The sequence below is a fragment of the Macaca mulatta genome, chromosome 14 (genome assembly GCF_049350105.2).
Source record: "Macaca mulatta isolate MMU2019108-1 chromosome 14, T2T-MMU8v2.0, whole genome shotgun sequence".
Classification (NCBI taxonomy): Eukaryota; Metazoa; Chordata; class Mammalia; order Primates; family Cercopithecidae; genus Macaca; species Macaca mulatta.
In genome coordinates, this window is record NC_133419.1 from 46,975,200 (window position 1) to 46,997,682 (window position 22,483).

The 22,483-nt window shown below is 40.9% G+C and overlaps 1 protein-coding gene across 2 annotated transcripts in view; it reads right to left on the minus strand.

Annotated features, from left to right (window-relative positions):
* LDHC (lactate dehydrogenase C) overlaps positions 1-22,483 on the minus strand; it is a 48,419-nt gene that overhangs the window by 16,283 nt on the left and 9,653 nt on the right. For both annotated transcript variants that reach the window (XM_028833571.2, XM_028833574.2), the window contains exons 4-6: positions 13,500-13,673; positions 6,312-6,485; positions 2,174-2,291 (exon numbers count right to left, since the gene is read on the minus strand). In XM_028833571.2, the coding sequence (XP_028689404.1) occupies positions 2,174-2,291; positions 6,312-6,485; positions 13,500-13,673 (466 nt within the window). The remainder of the gene's footprint in view (positions 1-2,173; positions 2,292-6,311; positions 6,486-13,499; positions 13,674-22,483) is intronic.

Consider the following 22,483-nt stretch of genomic DNA (forward strand, 5'->3'; position numbering starts at 1 on the left):
CCAGTAGCTGGGACTACAGGCATATACCATGCCTGGCTAATTTTTAAAAATTTTTTGTGGAGACATGATCTCACTCTGTTGCCCCAGCTGATCTGAAACTCCTGGCCTCAAACAATCCTCCTACCTCAGCCTCCCAAAGTGTTGGGATTACAGATGTCAGCCACTGCACCCAGCCTTAACTGCTTTTTTAACTGTGGTAAAATTTATCATCTTAACAATTTTTTAAGTATACAGTTTAGTGGCATTAAGTACATTAACACTGCTGTGCAGTCATTACCACTATCCTCTCTCAAATGTTTTCATCTTCCCAAACTGAAGCTCTGTACTCATACACATTGCCATGTTACTTTTTATAACCAAAAATAAAATAATATAAACTTTTAAAACTAAAAGGCATTTAAGAGAATAAAAACTCACCATGATCACTTTTTTGTTATATTATGTGACTTTTTAGTCTCTGCCCTAATTCTTACACATTTTTGTTTTATTTTTTATTTTATTTGTTTGTTTGTTTGTTTTCTTTGAGACAGAGTCTTGCTCTGTCGCCAGCCTGGAGTACAGCTGTGAGATCTCAGCTCACTGCAACCACTGCCACCCGGGTTCAAGCGATTCTCCTGCCTCAGCCTCCTGAGTAGTTGGGATTACAGGTGCACACCACCAGAGCCGGCTAATTTTTTTTTTTTTTTTGTATTTTAGTAGGGACAGAGTTTCAACATGTTGGCCAGGATGGTCTTGATCTCCTGACCTCATGATCGGCCCACCTCCGTCTTCCAAAATACTGGGATTACAGGCATGAGCCACTGCACCCAGCCTATTATTTTGTTTTATTTATTTATTTATTTATTTTCTGAGACAGAGTCTTGCTCTATTGCCCAGGCTGGAGTGCAGTGGCACAATCTTGGCTCACTGCAACCTCCGCCTCCTGGGTTCAAGCAATTCTCATGGCTCAGCCTCCCAAGTAGCTGGGATTACAGGCACACACCACCACACCTGGCTAATTTTTGTTATTATTATTATTTTTTTTAGTAGAGACGGGTTTCACCATGTTGGCCAGGCTGGTCTAGAACTCCTGACCTCAGGTGATCTACCCACCTTGGCCTCCCAAATTGTTGGGATTATAGGCATGAGTCACCGCGCCCAGTCTCTTACACATTTTTGTAGGGTTTTATCATAAGCATACATATAGTAGACTTGTGGTTTTTGTTAAGTTCAATATTCCAAGCTGTGAACATCCAAAAGTGATTTTTAACTTCTTTTTTTTGAGATGGAGTTTCACTCTTGTCACCCAGGCTGGACCACAATGGCGCTGTCTTGGCTCACTGCAACCTCTGCCTCCTGGGTTCCAGCGATTCTCCTGCCTCAGCCTCCCAAGTACCTGGGATTACAGGCACCCATCAACACACCCAGTTAATTTTTGTATTTTTAGATACAGGGTTTTACCATGTTGGTCAGGCTGGTCTCGAACTCCTGACCTCAGGTGATCCACCCTCCTTGGCCTCCCAAAGTGCTGGAATTACAGGTGTGAGCCACCCCCCACCCAGCCAATTTTTAAGTTCTATAACTTCTATTAATATGTAACTTGACTCTTGACTAAAGCATGAAGAATAATCCTGTGTGCTGTTAAGGCTAATACATATGGAGTTAGATGCTTCACTTATAAGAAAATCATATTGATTTCTGATCATCTGCATTAGCTTAATGTTTCATCTAGTCAAATGATGAACATTTAATAAGTTCTTGGCTGGTTCTAGCATTTTACATAAAATAGTACTAACTTATTTACTCTCTATAGTAGCCCTGTAAAGTAGGTTCTATAATTATCCCCATTTTGAAGATGAGTAAACAACTTCTGATATTTTAAGTAATTTCCCAATATCATATCACTAATAAATGATGAAGGTTTCAAACCTGGACAACCTGGCTCCAAAGTCCACTGTCATAATCACTATGCTTTTATATCTCAAATATATGAGTTGTGAAATAATAAGTACTTTTTCTTTTTGACAAATGCCCCCAAAAAGAAAGCTATGTATAAGTCTGAATTTAGTGATTTTCAGAAGACTGGAGTTATTTATCTCACAAAAGGCAAAGATCAACTATTTGATTTTTGTCTGTGATACGTATTCTTAAGACTGATTATTAAGGCATTAAGAAACTTAATAGGAACTATTACCTTTGAATAACTTGTTTATGGATATTTTTCCAGTGTTCCTTATCTGAATCTGTTCCTAATTTAGGGTCCAGAGTCTTCAGAGCAACACCAGCAACATTCACCCCACTCCATAAGGGCACTAAAAAATACAAATGTTAAAATAAACTCTTCTTCCCAATATTGCATCAGGAGTTTGAATTCCATGTTATCTTTTTAAGTTAGGTTTGCCACTTGATATGGTTCAGATGTTTGTCCCCTCCAAATGTCATGTTGAAATGTAACCCCTAGCGTTGGAGGTGGGAAGTGTCTGATCATGGGCGCTGATCCCTCATGAATAGCTTAGCATCATCCCCCGCTGATGAGTGAGTCTTCACTCTGAGTTCATGTGAGATCTGGTTGTTTAAAAGCGTATGGCACCTCCTCTCTCTCTCTCGTTTCCACCCTCACCATATGACACATCTACTCCTCCTTTGCTTTCTGCCATGATTGCAAGCTTCCTGAGGCCCTCATCAAGAGTATACCTTGGAGCCATGCCTGTACAACCTGCAGAAGCACAAGCTAAATTAAACCTCTTTTCTTTACAAATTACTCAGCCTCAGGTATTTCTTTTTTCTTTTTTTTTTGTCTTTTTCATCCAGGCTGCAGCGTAGTGGTTTGATCTTGGCTCACTGCAACCTCCACCTCCCAGATTCAAGGGATTCTTCTGTTTCAGCCTCCGAAGCAGGTGGGATTACAGGTGTGTGTCACTACACCCAGATTTTTTTTTGTATTTTTAGTAGAGATGGGGTTTTGCTATGTTGGCCAGGCTGGTCTTAACCTCCTGGCCTCAAGTGATCCACATGCCTTGGCCTCCAAAAGTGCTGGGATTACAGGCATGAGCCACGACTCCTTGTCAGGTATTTCTTTTTCTTTCTTTTCTTTCTTTTTTTTTTTTTTTTTTGAGACAGAGTCTCACTCTGTCGCCCAGGATAGAATGCAGTGGCACGATCTCGGCTCACTGCAAGCTCCATCTCCCAGGTTCACGCCATTCTCTCCAGCCTCAGCCTCCTGAGTAGCTGGGACTACAGGCACCCGCCACCATGCCCGGCTAACTTTTTGTATTTTTAGTAGAGATGGGGTTTCACCGTGTTAGCCAGGATAGTCTCCATCTCCTGACTTTGTGATCCGCCCACCTCAGCCTCCCAAAGTGCTGGGATTACAGGCGTGAGCCACCGCACCAGGCCCTGGCCAGGTATTTCTTTACCGCAACACAAAAAAGGCCTAAAACACCACCTTACACCATACATAAAAATAGGTTTCAAATGCATAAAAGAGGGAAATGTAAGAAATAAAATTATAAAGTTGTTAGAAAATATGTAGTAGAATTTATTTATAATTGTGTGGTATAGGAGGCATTTTTAAGCAACATACATATTTTTAAGCAATATGCCAAATGCAGTATAAACAAAGAAAAGAACTGATAAAATATAAACAATTAGAGGGAAAAGAATACCAAATTAATACCATACTTCTCAATAGTAAAAAAGAGCCAGGGAGGAATAACTGTCAATCTAGAGTCTCACATCCAACTAACCTGTCATTCCAGAATAAGGTGAGACTAAAACAGTCATATAAACCACACCAATAGGATAGAGTTCAGGAAGAAGTAAATTGAACCCAGGTGAAGAAGTTAGATGGAGAAAATAAAGATAAGCAACACAACTGGCAAACCTGTACTTGAATCAAAACAAGTATTAACTATTAATAATAATTATAACTAGTTTGAGGGATATAAGAACAGTATGGGTACAGAAAAGGAATTAATAATTACATGTATGACAGAAAGAGGATGGTGTCAACATCATAAAAAAGAGGATGATCAAACTAAAAGCATTCTAAGATCTTTGTATTATCGGGACCCGGCGCAGTGGCTCATGCCTGTAATCCCAGCACTTTGGGAAGCTGTGGCGGGTGGATCACCTGAGGTCAGGAGTTCGAGACCAGCCTGACCAACATGGTCAGGTTTGCATCAGGAGTTTGAATTCCATGTTTGGTAGAAACCCTGTCTCTACCAAAAATACAAAATTAGCTGGGTGTGGTGGCACATGCTTGTAATCCCAGCTGCTCAGGAGGCTGAGGCAGGAGAATTGCTTGAACCCAGGAGGCGAAGGTTGCGGTGAGCTGAGATCGCGTCATTGCACTCCAGCCTGCGCAACAAGAGCAAAACTCTGTCTCAAAAAGAAAAAAAACAAAACAAAAAAAAACAGATCTTTGTATATCCCAAAGGACAGTAAATAAATTTATCATCTGAGATCAAGTATTAATGTTAAAAATTTACAGATAACCATTTACAAGGTAAGTGTATAATCCAAAGTATTAGAGGAAATTAAAGAAAGTAGATCCAATAGAAAGCAGAAAAAGAGAAAGGAAACAGAAAAATCATGCTAAACAGAATACTAAATATGTTCAAATTAATACTAATCAGAATATACTGTTTTCTAAAAATAAAGTTATAGAATATTAAATGTGAGAAATTAAAATATACCAGAGAAAATTAGTTTTAATGACCTTCAGGAAAAATAACTGTGTTAGGACAATACCACAAGCCAACAGGGTCAAAGTAAGGCTCTGGTTGAAGAAATATTTGTCCAAATCAAATCAAAGTATTTGTTACATTATGGGTCTTAGATTACAAAGAAAAGAGCACTTTAAATGTTTTGAATAAATGAATGAATGTTTGAACAAATGGTATTTATTCTCAATTGGTTTATTGCCATGATGGAAAGAAGATTTACACACATGACACAATTAAGGAACACTGTAAAAAGTATAAAGTTCTAACCATGTAGCAGAGACTAAGTGTTTAAAAAGAGAGGTTGGTGTGGCCTCAAGAGTTAAAATCACATATTATTTCATTTACATGAAAACTCTGGAATAAATAAATATACAGAGTGAGAAAGTAGATTAGTGGTTGCCTGGGGCTAGGGTAGTGGAAAGAATGTGGATTTCATTTTGGGCTGATGAAAATATTCTGTATTTAGATTGTGGTGATGCTATATTTCTGATTCACCCTGTGAATATATCAGAAACTCAAGAATTCTATATTTTGCTGGTTGAATTTTATGGTATGTGAATTGTATTAGTCCATTCTCACATTGCTATAAAGAAATACCTAGGCCGGGCGCGGTGGCTCAAGCCTGTAATCCCAGCACTTTGGGAGGCCGAGACGGGCGGATCACGAGGTCAGGAGATCGAGACCATCCTGGCTAACACGGTGAAACCCCGTCTCTACTAAAAAATACAAAAAACTAGCCGGGCGAGGTGGCGGGCGCCTGTAGTCCCAGCTACTCGGGAGGCTGAGGCAGGAGAATGGCGTAGACCCGGGAGGCGGAGCTTGCAGTGAGCTGAGATCCGGCCACTGCACTCCAGCCTGGGCGACAGAGCGAGACTCCGTCTCCAAAAAAAAAAAAAAAAAAAAAAAAAAGAAATACCTAAGACTGGGCAACTTACAAAGAAAAGAGATTTAACTGGCTCACAGTTCTGCAAGCTGTACAGGAAGCACAATGCTGGCATCTGTTTGGCTTCCTGGGAGGTCTCAGGAAACTTTCAATCACGGAAGAAGGTGAAGGGGAAGCAGGAGTGTCTTATATGGCTACAGCAGGAGAAGGAGGGAGAGAGGGGGGTGGTGCCACACACTTTTAAACGACCAGACCTCACGAGAACTCACTATTGTGAAAACAGTACCAAGTTGGATGGTGTTAAACCATGAGAACCTGCCTCCATGATCCAACCACCTCCCACCAGGCCCCAGCTCCCACACTGGAGATTACAATTCAACATGAGATTTGGGCAGGGACACAGATCCAAACCATATCATGAATTATGTCTTAATAAAGCTGTTTTAAAAAAACACAATAAATAAAAATGTATTACAGATAAGAGAAACACTCATATTGACTTTAAAACAGCTATATGTTTTGTGGACTATTTTATGAAAGATAGCTAAATCAATGATGCAAAAGATTGAAAGTAAAGGAACAGTAAAAGTTACACCAGGAAAGTACCAACAAAATGAAACTTATACAACTATATTAATATCAGGAAAAAAAAACTTTAAAGGAAATAAGCATTATTAGAGATAAGAAGGGTAGTCACATAATAATAATAGATTTATACTTACCGCTAGAATCACCATGTTCTCCAATAATCCAACCATGGCAGCTTGTGGAGTGGACACCCAACTTTTCTCCAATTAAGTAACGGAAACGGGCAGAGTCTAAATTACAACCACTTCCAATTACACGAGTTATAGGCAAGCCACTTATCTTCCAGACTATATATGTCAAAATATCCACTAAGAAGAAAAATTTCATGTTAGAAAAAGATTCAGTGTAACTTAAAAAAAATTTTTTTCCTGAACAGATAGATGAATTGTTTTAGAGTCAAATACAGATTTACTACAAAGTGAAGCAAATCACTGGCCAGGTATGGGGGCTCATGCCTGTAATCCCGGCACTTTAGGAGGCTTAGGTGGGTGGATCACCTGAGGCCAAGACTTTGAAACCAGCCTGGCCAACATGGTGAAACAGTCTCTACCAAAAAATACAAAAATTAGCCAGACATGGTGGCACACACTCACATTCCCAGCTACTTGTGAGGCTAAGAAGGAACCAGAAAAGCAACTTTGGTAATGTAACAAAATAAGATTCGTCAACATCCCCCCAAAAATCACACTAGTTCAACAGAAATGGATCCAAACCAAGAAGAAATCCCTGGTTTACCTGAAAAATAATTCAGGAGGTTAGCTATTAAGCTCATCAGGGAGGGACCAGAGAAAGGTGAAGCCCAATGCAAGGAAATCCAAAAAATGATACAAGAAGTGAAGGGAGAAATAGTCACCTAAATAAGTAGCTTAAAGAAAAAACAATCAAAAATTCAGGAAACTCTGGACACACTTTTAGATTTGTGAAATGCTCTGGAACGTCTCAGCAATAGAATTGAACAAGTAGAAGAAAGAAATTCAGAGCTCGAATACAAGGTCTTCAAATTAACCCAATCCAACAAAGACAAAAAAAAAGAATAAGAAGGTATGAACAAAGCCTCCAAGACGTCTGGGATTATGATAAACAACCAAACCTAAGAATAATCAGTGTTCCTGAGGAAGAAGACAATTCTAAAAGCTTAGAAAACATATTTGGTATTTGGGGAGATAATCAAGGAAAACCACCCCAGCCTTGCTAGAGACCTAGACATGCAAATACAAGAAGCACAAAGAACACCTGGGAAATTCATCACAAAAAGATCTTTGCTTAGCACACTGTCATTAGGTTACCCAAAGTTAAGACAAAGGAAAGAATCTTTTTTTTTTTTTTTTTGAGACGGAGTCTCGCTCTGCCGCCCAGGCTGGAGTTCAGTGGCCGGATCTCAGCTCACTGCAAGCTCCGCCTCCCGGGTTCACGCCATTCTCCTGCCTCAGCCTCCCGAGTAGCTAGGACTACAGGCGCCTGCCACCTCGCCCAGCTAGTTTTTTGTATTTTTTAGTAGAGACGGGGTTTCACCGTGTTAGCCAGGATGGTCTCGATCTCCTGACCTCGTGATCCGCCCGTCTCGGCCTCCCAAAGTGCTGGGATTACAGGCTTGAGCCACCGCGCCCGGCCTTGGAAAGAATCTTAAGAGCTGTGAGACAGAAGTACCAGGTAACCTATAAAGGAAAACCTATCAAATTAACAGCAGATTTCTCAGCAGAAACCCTACAACCTAGAAGGGATTGGGGCCCTATCTTCAGCCTCCTCAAACAAAACAATTATCAGCCAAGAATGTTGTATCCAGTGAAACTAAGAATCATATATGAAGGAAAGATACAGTCATTTTCAGACAAACAAATGCTGAGAGAATTTGCCACTACCAAGCCACCACTATAAGAACTGCTAAATGGAGCTCTAAATCTTGAAACAAATCCTGGAAACACATCAAAACAGAACCTCTTTTTTTTTTTTTTTAATTTATTTCTTTCCTTTTTTTGAGATGAGTCTCACTCTGTCGCCCAGGCTGGAGTGCAGTGGCATGATCTCAGCTCGCGGCAACCTCTGCCTCCCAGGTTCAAACAATTCTCCTGCCTCAGCCTACCGAGTAGCTGGAACTACAGGTGCCTACCACCAAGCCCAGCTAATTTTTGCATTTTTAGTAGAGACAGGGTTTCACTATGTTGGGCAGGCTGGTCTTGAACTCCTGACCTCAGGTGATCCGCCCACCATGGCCTCCCAAGATGCTGGGATTACAGGCATAAACCACTGAGCCCGGCCCAGAACTTCCTTAAAGCATAAATCACACAGGACCTATAAAACAAAAACACAAGTTAAAATGCAAAAACAAACAAACAAAAACCCAAAGTACACAGGCAATGAAAAGCACGATGAATACAATGGTATCTCGCATTTCAATACTAACACTGAATGTAAATGGCCTAAATACTCCACTTAAAAGATACAGAACTGCAGAATGGATAAGAACTAACCAACCAACTATCTCCTGTCTTCAGGAGACTCACCTAACATACAAGGACTCACATAAACTTAAAGGGGTGGAAAAAGGCATTTCATGCAAATGGACACCAAAAGCGAGCTGGGGTAGCGATTCTTATATTAGACGAAACAAACTTTAAAACAACAGTGGTTAAAAGAGACAAAGAGGGACATTATATAATGGTCAAGGGCTCTTCCAACAGGAAAATATCACAGTCCTAAACATATATGCACCTAACACTGGAGCTCCCAAATTTATAAAACATTTACTAATAAACCTAAGAAACAAGATAGACAGCAACACAATAATAGTGGGGGACTTCAATACTCCTCTGACAGCAATAGACAGGTCATCAAGACAGAAAGTCAACAAAGAAACAGTGGATTTAAACTATACCCTGGAACAAATGGATTTAACAGATATATACAGCACATTTCATCCAACAACCACAGAATACACATTCTATTCAACAGCACATGGAACTTTCTCCAAGATAGACCATATGATAGGCCATAAAACGAGCATCAATAAATTTAAGAAAATTGAAATTATATCAAGCACTCTCAGACCACAGTGGAATAAAACTGGAAATCAACTCCAAAAGGAACCTTCCAAACCACGCAAATACATGGAAATTAAATAACCTGCTACTGGATAAGCATTGGGTCAAAAATGAAATCAAGATAGAAATTAAAAATTCTTCTAACTGAATGACAGTAATGATACAACCTATCAAAACCACTGGGATACAGCTAAGGTGATGCTAAGAGGAAAGTGTATAGCCCTAAATGCCTACATCAAAAAGTCTGAAAGACCATAAACAGACAATCTAAGGTCACACCTCAAGGAACTAGAGAAACAAGAACAAACCAAACCCAAACCCAGCAGAAGAAAGGAAATAACCAAGATCAGAGCAGAACTAAATGAAATTGAAACAAAAAAATACAAAAGATAAATGAAACAAAAAGCTGGTTCTTTGAAAAGATAAATAAAATTGATAGACTATTAGCAAGATTAACCAAGAAAAGAAGAGAGCAGGCCGGGTGCAGTGGCTCACACCTGTAATCCCAGCACTTTGGGAGGCAAGACGGGTGGATCACCTGAGGTCAGGAGTTCCAGACGAGCTTGGCCAACGTGATGAAACCCCATCTCTACTGAAAATAAAAAAATTAGCTGGGCATGGTGGCAGACACCTGTAATCCCAGCTACTCGGGAGGCTGAGGTGGGAGAATCACTTGAACCTGGGAGGCACAGGTTGCACTGGGCCGAAATTGCGCCCTTACACTCCAGCCTGGGTGAAAGAGCAAAACTCCATTTCAAAAAAAAAGAAGAGCAAATCCAAATAACCTCATTAAGAAATGAAACAGGAGATATTACAGCTGACACCACTGATCGTTCAAGGCTACTATGTACACCTTTGCGCACATAAACTAGAAAACCTAGAAGAGATGGACAAATTCCTGGAAATATACAACCTTCCTGGCTTAAATCAGGAATAATTAGATACCCTGAATAGACCAATAACAAGCAGCAAGAATGAAATGGTAATTAAAAATTACCAACAAAAAGAAGTCCAGGACCAGATAGATTCACAGCAGAATTCTACCAGACACTCAAAGAAGAATTGGTACCAATCCTTTTGACACTATTCCACAAGACAGAGAAAGAAGGAACCTTCCCTAATTCATTCTATCACCAGTATCACCCTAATACCAAAACCAGGGAGGGACACAATCAAAAAAGAAAACCACAGACCGATATCCTTCATGAACATAGATGTTAAAATCCTTAACAAAATACTAGCTAACCGAATCCAACAACACGTCAAAAAGATAATCCACCATGATCAAGTGGGTTTCCTACCAGGGATGCAGGGATGGTTCAACATACACAAGTCAATAAACGTGATATACTACATAAGCAGAATTAAAAACAAAAATCACATGATCATCTCAATAGATGCAGAAAAACCATTCAGCAAAATCCAGCATCCCTTCATGATTAAAACCCTCAGCAAAATCAGCATACAAGGGACATACCTTAATGGAATAAAAGCCATCTATGGGCCGGGCATGGTGGCTCGCACCTGTAATTCCAGCACTTTGGGAGGCCGAGGCAGGTGGATCACCTGAGGTCAGGAGTTCAAGACCAGCCAGGCCAATATGGTGAAACTCTGTCTCTACTAAAAATACAAAAAATAGCTGAGTGTGGTAATGTGCACTTGTGGTCCAGCTACTTGGGAGGCTGAGACAGGAGAATTGCTTGAACCCAGGAGGTAGAGGTTGCAGTGAGCCGAGATCGCACCAGACTCCGTCTCAAAAAAAAAAAAAAAAAAAAAAAAAAAGCCATATATAGCAAACCCACAGCCAATATAATACTGAATGGGGAAAAAGTTGAAAACATTCCCTCTGAGAACAGGAACAAGACAAGGATGCCCACTCTCACCACTCTTCTTCAACATACTACTGGAAGTCCTAGCCAGAGCAATCAGACAAGAGAAAGAAATAAAGGACATCCAAATTGGTAAAGTGGAAGTCAAACTATCCCTGTTTGCTGACGATATGATCATTTACCTTGAAAACCCTAGCTGGGCACAGTGGCTCATGCCTGTAATCCCAGCACTTTGGGAGATCAAGACAGGCAGATCACCTGAGGTCAGGAGTTTGAGACCAGCCTGGCCAACATGGTGTAACCTCGTCTTTACTAAAACTACAAATACAAAAACTAGCCAGGCGTGGTGGTATGCACCTGAAGTCCCAGCAAAATGGGAGGCTGAACAGGACAATCACTTGAACCTGCAACAGGGAGGTTGCAGTGAGCCAAGGTCATGCCACTGCACTCCAGCCTGGGAGACACAGAAAGACTCCATCTCAAAAACAAAAAACAAAACAAAACAAAACACACACACACACACACACAAACACACACAATGATACTGGATTGGCTAAATTTTATTTTATTTTATTTATTTATTTTTATTTTTATTTTTTGAGACAGAGTTTCACTCTTGTTGCCCAGGCCGGAGTGCAATGGTACCATCTTGACTCACCACAACTTCCACCTCCCAGGTTCAAGTGATTTTCCTGCCTCAGCCTCTTGAGTAGCTGGAATTACAGGCATGCATCACCACACACCTGGCTAATTTTGTATTTTTAATAGAGATGGGGTTTCTATATGTTGGTCAGGCTGGTCTCAAACTCCCGACCTCAAGTGATCCACCACCTCAGCCTCCCAAAGTGCTGGGATTATAGGCGTAAGCCACCGCACCTACCTTATTCATTTATTTATTTATTTAGAGACAGAGTCTGGCTCTCGTCACCCAGGCTGGAGTGCACTGGCATGATCTCGGCTCACTGCAACCTCTACCTCCAGGGTTCCAGTGATTCTCCTGCCTCAGCTTCCCAAGTAGCTGAGATTAAAGGTGGCTGCCACCATGCCCGGCTAATTTTTGTATTTTTAGTAGAGATGGGGTTTCACTATGTTGGCCAGGCTAGTCTTGAACTCCTGACCTCAGGTAATCCACCTGCCTTAGGCTCCCAAAGTATTGCTGGTATTACAGGTGTGAGCCACCATGCCTGGCCTGGATTGGCTAAAATTTAAAACTTTGTTTTTTTTCTTTTTTGGTTGTTTGTTTCTGTTTGTGTTTGTTTGTTTGTTTGTTTGAGACAAGGTCTCACTCTGCCACTCAGGCTGGAGTGCAGTGGCACAACCACAGCTCACTGCAGCCTAGACCTCTCAGGCTTATGCAATCTTCATACCCAGCTTTTTTACTTTATTTTATGTACAGACAAGGTTGTACATGTTGCCCACACTGGTCTCAAACTCCTAGGTTCAAGCGATCCTTCTGCTTCAGCCTCCCAAAGTGCTAGGATTACAGGCATGAGCCACAATGCCCAACCGGTTTGGTAATATCTGATAGAGTTAAACATATACCTACCATATAACCTACCTATGTTACTCCCAGTTATTTACCCAAGAGAAATAAAGACATATGACCACACAAATACTTACACACAAATTATGATATTAGTTTCATTCATAATAGTCCAAAACTGGAAATAACCTCAATATGTTTCAAAAGATGAATAAACAAAAAACACATGAATAAAATAGCAATTTAAATGTATAAATAATGGCTGGGTGCAGTGGCTCACATCTGTAATCCCAGCACTTTGGGAGGCCAAGGCGAGTAGACTGCCTGAGCTTAGGAGTTCCAGACCAGCCTGGACAAAATGGTGAAACCCCACTTCTACCAAAAATACAAAAATTAGCTGGGTGTGGTGGGACATGCCTGTGGTCCCAGCTACTGCGGAGCCTGAGGTGGGAGGATCAATTGAGCCTGGGAGGCAGAGGTTACACTGAGCCAAGATTACACCACTGCACTCCTACCTGGGGGACAGAGTGAGACTCCATCTCAAAAAAAAAAAAAAAGAAAAAGAAAAATGTATAAACAAAAGAATACTTTGGCACTAAAAAAGGAATATGATACACTCAATAATATGGATGAATCCCAAAATAATTATGCTGGGTTAAAGAAGTCAGGTAGAAAAAATTACATTCAGCATGATTCCATTCATATAAAATTCCAGAAATTGGGGCCAGGGCAGAATGAGAGATGAACTGCAAAGAGGCACAAGAAAACTTTCAGAGGTAACTGAAATGTTTTGTATCCTGATCATGGTGGTAGTTTCATGAGTGATTACTTTTATCAAAACTCATTGCATTATATACTTTAAATGAGTGCAATTTATTGTACATAAATGTTACCTCAATGAAGTTGATTATTTTAAGGGAATGGTATGGAAAGATCATCCTTATGCAATAGAAGGTAAGAGAGAAGACTCACCTGGATTTGAAACAACAAGAATTTTACAATCAGGACTATAATGGACTATGGCAGGAATTATTGATTTCATGATAGTCACATTACGTTGGACCAGGTCAAGGCGAGTTTCTCCCTCCTGCTGCCTTGCACCTGCTGTGACAATAACTATTCTGGAGTTTGCAGATACACTGTAATCTAAAAAGGAAACAAAATACTATATTTGGATCAAGATTACCATAACCACTGTGCCTTAACTCCTTAAAACTCTATTGTATATTCTTTGTACTATATTAAAGTATCCATGTACCTTTATGTCTGGCATTTTGGAGATGAATGGACTTTTCTAACCTGTATAATCTGAAGGAAGCCTTGTCACTATGACTTGCCAACTTTCACATAGCTACCTCAAAAATTTTTATAACAATAGAAACTAACACCCCCTTTTGCCCAAATTCCCATGTGTTATGAAGGCCCAAGGCAATGAAAGTCAGCTCTCTGCCTTCTTAGAAACACCAAAATGAGGCCGGGCGTGGTGGCTCACGCCTGTAATCCAGAATTTTGAGAGGCCAAGGTGGGCAGGTTACGAGGTTAAGAGATCAAGACCATCTTGGCCAACATGGTAAAATCCTGTCTCTACTAAAAATACAAAAATTAGCTGGGCGTGACAGCACATGCCTATAGTCCCAGCTACTTGGGAGGCTGAGGCAGGAGAATCGCTTGAACCTGGGAGGCGGAGGTTGCAGTCAGCCAAGATCACACCACTGCACTCCAGCCTGGCAAGACTCTGTCTCAAAAAAAAAAAAAAAAAAAAAAGAAAGACCAAAATGAATGAAGACTTAGAACTCTGAGAATTTATGTGTCTGTTTCAGGAGTCTAAGAGTGAGAATGTATTTACTTCTAATATTGTAAGGGACTGGGTTTCAATCACAAGTTCTTGACCCACACAAGAAAATAAACTATGTACTAAATGACCAGTTGTTTCACCTGTTGAATACAATGTCACTACTATGTAGCACTTACTAACTCATACTGGACTTTTTTTTTTTTTTTTCTGAGATAGGATCTCACTCTGTTGCCCAGACTGGAGTGCAGTGGTACCATCTCAGCTCACTGCAACGTCTGCCTCTCAGGTTCGATTCTCCCACATCAGCCTCCTGAGTAACTGGCACTACAGGCACACACCATCACACACAGCTAAATTTTGTATTTTTGGGGAGAGATGGGGTTTCACCATGTTGGCCAGGCTTGTCTCGAACTCCTGACCTCAACTGATCCACCTACCTCGGCCTCCCAAAGTGCTGTGATTATAGGCATGAGCCACCACATGTGGCCTCATACTGGACTTTTTAAAAAAGCACTATATAGCTGAAAGTTATCTACCATATGGATGTAAAAAATTACTTAAAATATCCTCTATATCTATCTCATTTCAACTTTTCACGTTCTTTTAGAAAATGAAATCTAATAGCTGGGCGTGGTGGCTCACAACTGTTAATTCTATCACTTTGGGAAGCTGAGGTGGGCGGATCACTTGAGGTCAGGAGTGCAAGACCAGCCTAACCAACATGTCTCTACTAAAAATACAAAAATTAGCCAGGCATGGTGGCGTGCACCTATAATCCCAGCTATTCAGGAGGCTGAGGCAGGAGAACTGCTTGAACCCAGGAGGCAGAGGTTACAGTGAGCAAGATCGCACAGAGCAAGACTCTGTCTCCAAAGAAAAAAAAAAAATAGCTTAGCATGGTGGTGGGCACCTGTAATCCCACCTACTCGGCTGGGGGTGGGGAGGGCAGCTGAGGCAGGAGAATGGCTTGAACCCAGGAGGTGGAGGTTGCAGTGAGCCCAGATCGTGCCACTGCACTCCACCCTGTGTGACAGAGTGAGACTCTGTCTCAAAAAAAAAAAAAAAAAAGAAAAAAGAAAAAAAGAAAAGAAAATGAAATCTACTTAATTTTTAAAACGTTACATCTTCATTTATGGTGATTCTTGTATCTTTCTAATCCAAAAGAGAAGATAACTTATGAAATATGAACACTGCTGTTTTTCCTGCCCCAGTAAAGATTTTAACTAGAAAGGCAAATTTAGAAAGATGGCATTTCTGGCCAGGCACAGTGGCTCACACCTGTAATCCCAGCACTTTGGGAGGCCGAGATGGGTGGATCACTTGAGGTCAGGAATTCAAAACCAGCCTAGCCAACATGGTAAAACCCTGTCTCTACTAAACATACAAAAATTAGCCGGGTGTGATGGCACGTGTGGTAAGCCCAGTTACTCAGGAGGCTAAAGCAGGAAAATCACTTGAACCCGGGAGGTGGAGGTTGCAGTGAGCCGAGATTGTGCCACTGCACTCCAGCCTGAGTGACAGAGCAAGACTCCATCTCAAAAAAAAAAAAAAAAAAAAAAAAAAAAAAAAAATCTGGCTCCAAATAATCTTACTAGCTTTATGTCTTATTTTTATATCAGATTTTCCAGGTGCCCTGGTCCTGTTAATGCCATCATTTCTTTACCTGTTCTTTATTTTTCTTTGTAAATATAACCACAAAGAGACCATAAACTATAGTGGTCTGGAGCAAAAGCTCTGAGGTCTAACTGCCTGTATTCCCCAACTTTGCCACTTACTAGCTGTGTAACCATGGACAATTACTTTGCCAACCCCTCTAACTCTCACTTCCTCATCTACAAGGTCAAGCTAATAGCGTTTTTTTGTTTGCTTGTTTTTGTTTTTGTTTTCCTGAGGTGGAATCTTGCTCTGTCACCCAGGCTGGAGTGCAGTGGTGCGATCTCAGCTCACTGCAACCTCTGCCTCCCAAGTTCAAGCAATTCCCTGCCTCAGCCTCCCAAGTAGCTGGGATTACAGGCGCCCACCACCACACCCGGCTAATTTTTGTATTTTTAGTAGAGACGGGGTTTCACCATCTTGGCCAGGCTGGTCTTGTACTCCTGACCTCATGATCTACCCGCCTCAGCTCCCAAAGTGCTGGGATTACAGGCATGAGCTACCACGCCTGGCCGCTAGTAGCCTTTTAAAAAATATGGTTCTTAAGAAGATAACTCAGTGAGTTAATATACATTAAGTACTCAACAGGGTGTATTAAATGTTCAATAAATGTTAGCAATTAATATTATTATTAGTCAAGTACTTCTTCAAATACCAATTCCTCTGCTAGATATCCCCAAGCATTTATCATATCATTCAAAAATGACATGTGGTTATATTTTGAAAGAAAAATATACAACAGATAAGGAAACGATGGCATTAACAGGATCGGGGCACCTGGAAAATCTGACATAAAAATAAGACATAAAGCCATCATATCATTCATTATTTATCATATTCATAAATACCACTTTCTTCACAGATTTGTTTATAGCACTTACTGCCTATAATTATCAAAAAGTCCTTATAAGAGCATATGTTATCTTCCCATGGTTATGTCTTATTTAAACCTCTAACTTAATCATAAGCACAATATTAATAATAGGTTCTGATTTCACATTACTCCCTTCTTTCCATAAATATAAATATCTTTTTTTTTTTTTTTGAGACGGAGTCTTGCTCTGTTCCCCAGGCTGGAGTGGAATGGCGTGATCGTGGCTCACCGAAACCTACGCCTTCCCAGTTCAAGTGATTCTCCTGCCTCAGCCTCCTAAGTATCTGGGATTACAGGGACCCGCCACCACGCCCAGCTAATTTTTGTACCTTTAGTAGAAACAGTGTTTTGCCATGTTGGCCAGGTTGGTCTTGAACTCCTGACCTCAGGTGACCCACGTGCCTCAGGCTCCCAAAGTGCTGGGATTACAGGCGTGAGCCATCATGCCTGGCCCATAAATATCTTAGCACCTTCTATGTTCCAGGCACCTGGACTCATTGTACATATGAGATAATTTAAAATATCTGTGGAGCTGGGCATAGTAGTCCTAGCTACACAGGAAGCCAAAGCAAGAGGGTCACTTAAACCCAGGAGTTAGAGGCTGCAGTGCACTGTGATTGTGCCCATGAACAGCCATCTCTTAAACTAAAAATTAAAAAAAAAAATTGTGGATAATCAACGATGTTCCATCATTGCTCTTCCCCATTCGACCTCACAAAATGTATTTTCAAAATGTTCTATTGTGAAATATTTCATATAGAACATATAAGAAATATATATTCAATTTATAAAACATTAAACAACTCTGTTAAAACCACACAAAAGGCCAAGCACGGTGGCTCACACCTGTAATCCCAGCTACTGGGGAGGCTGAGGCACAAGAATCACTTGAACCTGGGAGGCGGAGATTGCAGTGAGCTGAGATCGTGCCACTGCACTTCAGCCTGGGTAACAGGGCAAGACCTAGTCTCTAAAATATAGTAATTTTTTAATGAAAAAAATTAAAAATATTAAACAACTCTGCCAAAACCACACAGTAAACACCTAGTTCACATTTGTCCTCCGGAGACAGAGGTGGGAGGACTGCTTGAACCCAGGAATTCAAGAGTTTGAGGTTGTGGTGAGCTATGATCACATCCCTGAACTCCAGCCTGGGCAACACAGCAAGACCCTGTTAAAAAAAAAACAATACAAAAAAATCCCCAAATTTATAAAACATTGTCAACACCTTGGAAGCCCTTGCATGCCTCTAATAGATTATATCTATCAATCATTCTTGTGGCTGGCAAAAAAATCACAACATCACTTTTTAAAAAGTTTTACTACCTATGCATGTTTAAATTACACATTAATTGTTTTGTTTTGTTTTGAGACGACTCTATCACCCAGGTACAGTGCCATGATCTCAGCTCACTGAAACTTCCGCCTCCCAGGTTTAAGCGATTCTCCTGCCTCAGTCTCCTGAGTAGCTGGGATTACAGGCACGTGCCACCACAACCAGCTAATTTTTGTATTTTTAGTAGAGACAGGGCTTTGCCATGTTGGCCAGCCTGGTCGCGAACTCCTGACCTCAAGTGATCCGCCCACCTCGGCCTCCCAAAGTGCTATATTACAGGCATGAGCCACCACACCCGGCATTACATAGTAAATTTTACCTGTTTTTGAATCATAAGGCATGTATTCCCTTAACTAAATATTATGTATCTGATATTTATCCATGTTAATGTGTGTCCCTGTAGTTCCTTCAATTTCACTGCTGTGCAATATTACACTGCATAATATACACAACTTAGTACTGGGATTCATTGACTTGTTTACAGTTTGGGGCTACTACAAAGTAAACCACAATACATTCTTGTGCACGTATCCTAGTGCACATGTGCATAAGTTTTCTTGGGAATATACTTAAAAGTGTAATTTCCGGGTTGTGGGATATGTTCATGTTCAACTTCACCAGGTAATGACAAACTTGCGGGTTTTCTTTTTTTTCTTTTTTTTTTTTTTTTTGTCTGAGATGGAGTTTCGCTCTGTTGCCCAGGCTGGAGTGCAGTGCTGTGATCTAGGCTCACTGCAACCTCTACCTCCTGGGTTCAAGCAATTCTCCTGCCTCAGCCTCCTGAGTAGCTGGGATTACAGGCACGCACCACCACGCCTGGCTAATTTTTGTATTTTTAGTACAGACGGGGTTTCACTAGGTTGGTCAGGATGGTCTCAAATTCCTGACCTTGTGATCCGCCCACCTTGGCCGCCCAAAGTGCTGGGATTACAGGTGTGAACCACCGCACCCGGCCAAACTTGTTTCTTTAATTGGTTTTACTATACTCCTACATGCTGTGTATGACAGCACTTACTGTTCTACATCCTCATAAACAGTATCACACTTTTACCAATCTAGTGGGTGGGTAATGGCATAATGATATGGTTTTTACTTTCCTGTGCTTGGTTATTGAGTTTTGTTCCCTGTATTCATAAGCCACTTGAGTGTCTTCTTTTGTAAATTATTGAAGCCTTTTCTGATTTTTCTATTGAGCTGTACATATTTTTCTTAAACATTATATTAATACAAGTATTTTTATTCTGAACACTATTCCTTTGTTAGATGTTAACACTGCAAATATCTTCTCTCAGTTTATGGCTTGTCTCTTTGCTCTTTTACATCATATTTTTATGAACACTCTTAACTTTGTATTCTTTATTGATTATGCTTTTTGTGTCTTTGTGTTTAAATCAGTCCCTACTTTCAGGTCATAAGAATATTCTACGTTATCTTCTAAAGAGAAACTTTGAAGTTTTGCTTTTCACATTTTAGTCTTTAACCAACCTGGATTTGATTTTTGTGTGTGGTATCAGGTAGGGTGTGTGTGTGTGGTACCAGTTTATTTTTTCCATAATGATAACTACTGCCATTAGAACAATTTTAAAGGTCCATAAATTTCCTATTTATCTAGAAAATTATCAGTGTTACATAACAATCTTTTATATTGTCTCCTGATTAAGTCTCTGCACATAAGTGCTTTATAATAAATCTTGAATCAGCTTGGAGTGTCCAATAATAACGAAATCTGCAGGGTTTTGACTAGGATTGCATATAATCAATATGGGAAGAATGGATAGCTTACAATATTGAAGCTTCTATGAACAAGGAATATCCCTTCATTTATTTATTTTACTGTCGAGTAGCTGGGACTACAGGTGTGTGCCACCATGCCCGGCTAATTTTTTGTATTTTCAGCAGAGACAGGGTTTCACCATGTTGGCCAGGCAGGTCTCAAACTCTTGACCTCAAGGGATCTGCTTGACTCCGCCTCACAAAGTGCTGGGATTACAGGCGTGAGCTACTGCACCCAGCCTCCCCTCATTTATTTAGATAATATATTCTTTGAGGCTTTTTTTTGTTTTTGGTTTTGATTTTTTTTTTTTTTTTTTGAGACATGTCACCCAGGCTGGAGTGCAATGGTGCAACCTCAGTTCACTATGACTTCTACCTCCCAGGCTCAAGCCAACCTTCCACCTCAGTGTCTCGAGTAGCTGGGACTCAGGCATACATCACCATGCTCAGCTAATTTTTGTATTTTTGGTAAAGACAGGGTTTCACCATGTTTCCCAGACTGGTCTTAAACTCCTCCACTAAAGCAATACTCCCGCCTCCGCCTCGGATTCCCAAAGTGCTAGGATTACAGGTACCACATGGGTCCCAGCCTGACATTTAACATCTTCTAATGAGGTGGTATGTTTTCTGCACAAAAGCTCTTATCCCAGGTATTTCCTATTTTGATGATATTGTAAATAATAGCTTTACATTTCTTTTGCCTGGTTTTGACATACAGAAATACAATGGATTTTTTTTTTTTTTTTTTTTTTTTTTTGAGATGGAGTCTCGCTCTGTCGCCCAGGCTGGAGTGCACTGCCACAGTCTCGGCTCACTGCAACTTCCACCTCCCGAGTTCAAGCAGTTCTCCTACCTCAGCCTACCAAGTGGCTGGGATTACAGGTGTGCACCACTACACCCGGCTAATTTTTGTATTTTTAGTAGAGACGGGGTCTCGCCATGTTGCCCAGGCTGGTCTCGAACTCCTGGCCTTAAGTGATCCACCACCTCAGCCTCCCAGGGTGCTGGGATTACAGGCGTGGGCCACCGCGCCCGGCCTCAATTTCTGATTACTAACTTTGTCTGTCATCCTTGCTAAACTTTTAGTTTTATATGCTGTCCTCCTCTTACATTTATTTTCTATCTTCTTTTTAATTAGTTCGGTATGTTTATCTAATATTAATTCTTCCTCTTTACTAATTTTTTTGTTTTTTCGGATCAGAGTCTCACTCCATAGCTCAGGCTGGAGTGTAGTGTCAGCAATCTTGGCTCAATGCAACCTCTACCTCCCGTGTTCAAGTAATTCTCCTGCCTCAGCCTCCTGAGTAGCTGGGATTACGGGCATGCATCACCACATGCAGCTAATTTTTGTAGTTTTAGTACAGACGGGGTTTCACCATGTTGGTCAGACTGGTCTTGAACTCTTGACCTCAAATGATTCACCTGCGTTGGCCTCCCAAAGTGCTGAGATTACAGGCATGAGCCACTATGCCCAGACCCCTTTACGAATTCAAAAGTTTCTGTTCTTTTGTTAGTTGTCACGGAAGTTAGACCACGTCATCTATAATCCCAGCTGAGTGAGGCAGAAGGATCGTTGGGCCCAGGAGTTTGAGACCAGCCTGCGCAACACAGAAAGATCCCATCTCTTTGTGTTTTTTGTTTGTTTTGAGATGGAATTTCACTCTTGTCACCCAGGCTGGAGTGTAACAGCATGATCTCAGCTCACTGCAACCTCCATCTCCTAGGTTAAAGTGATTCTCCTGCCTCAGGTTCCTGAGTAGCTGGGATTATAGGCATGCATCACCACGCCTGGCTAATTTTTGTATTTTTAGTAGAGATGGGATTTCACCAGGTTGGCCAGGCTGGTCTCAAACTCCTGACCTCAAGTGATCTCCCTGCCTAGCCTTCCAAAGGATTACAGGCATGAGCCACCGCATCCTACCTAGACCTCACCTCTTTAAAAATTATTTAAAAATTTGAGGCCGGGCATGGTGGCTCACTCCTATAAGCCCAGCACTTTGGGAGGCTGAGGTGGGCAGATCAACTGAGGTCAGGAGTTAGAGACCAGCCTGGCCAACATGGTGAAACCCCATCTCTACTAAAACTACAAAAAATTAGCCAGGCTCAGTGGTGGGCACCTGTAATTCCAGCTACTTGAGAGGCTAAGGCAGGAGAATCACTTGGACCTGGGAGGCGGAGGGTGCAGTGAGCTGAGATCACACCACTGCACTACAGCCTGGGTGACAGTGTGAGACTTTGTCTCAATAACATAACATAACATAACATAACATAACATAACATAACATAACAAAAATTTGAAAAAAAATTACAACATACATTTTTAACTTATCAAAGTTCAGTTAATCACCACACTTCCTGCTTCCCTAATGACAAAGGAAACTTAGAACACTACTTCATTCATCACTATACCCCCTCACCCGTAGATTTATATGCTGTATTAAAAATTTTTTTAATCCCCAAGACTACAGTTTTATACAATTGATGTTTATTTAGATTTGCCTTCATATTTACCATTTTCTCTGCCC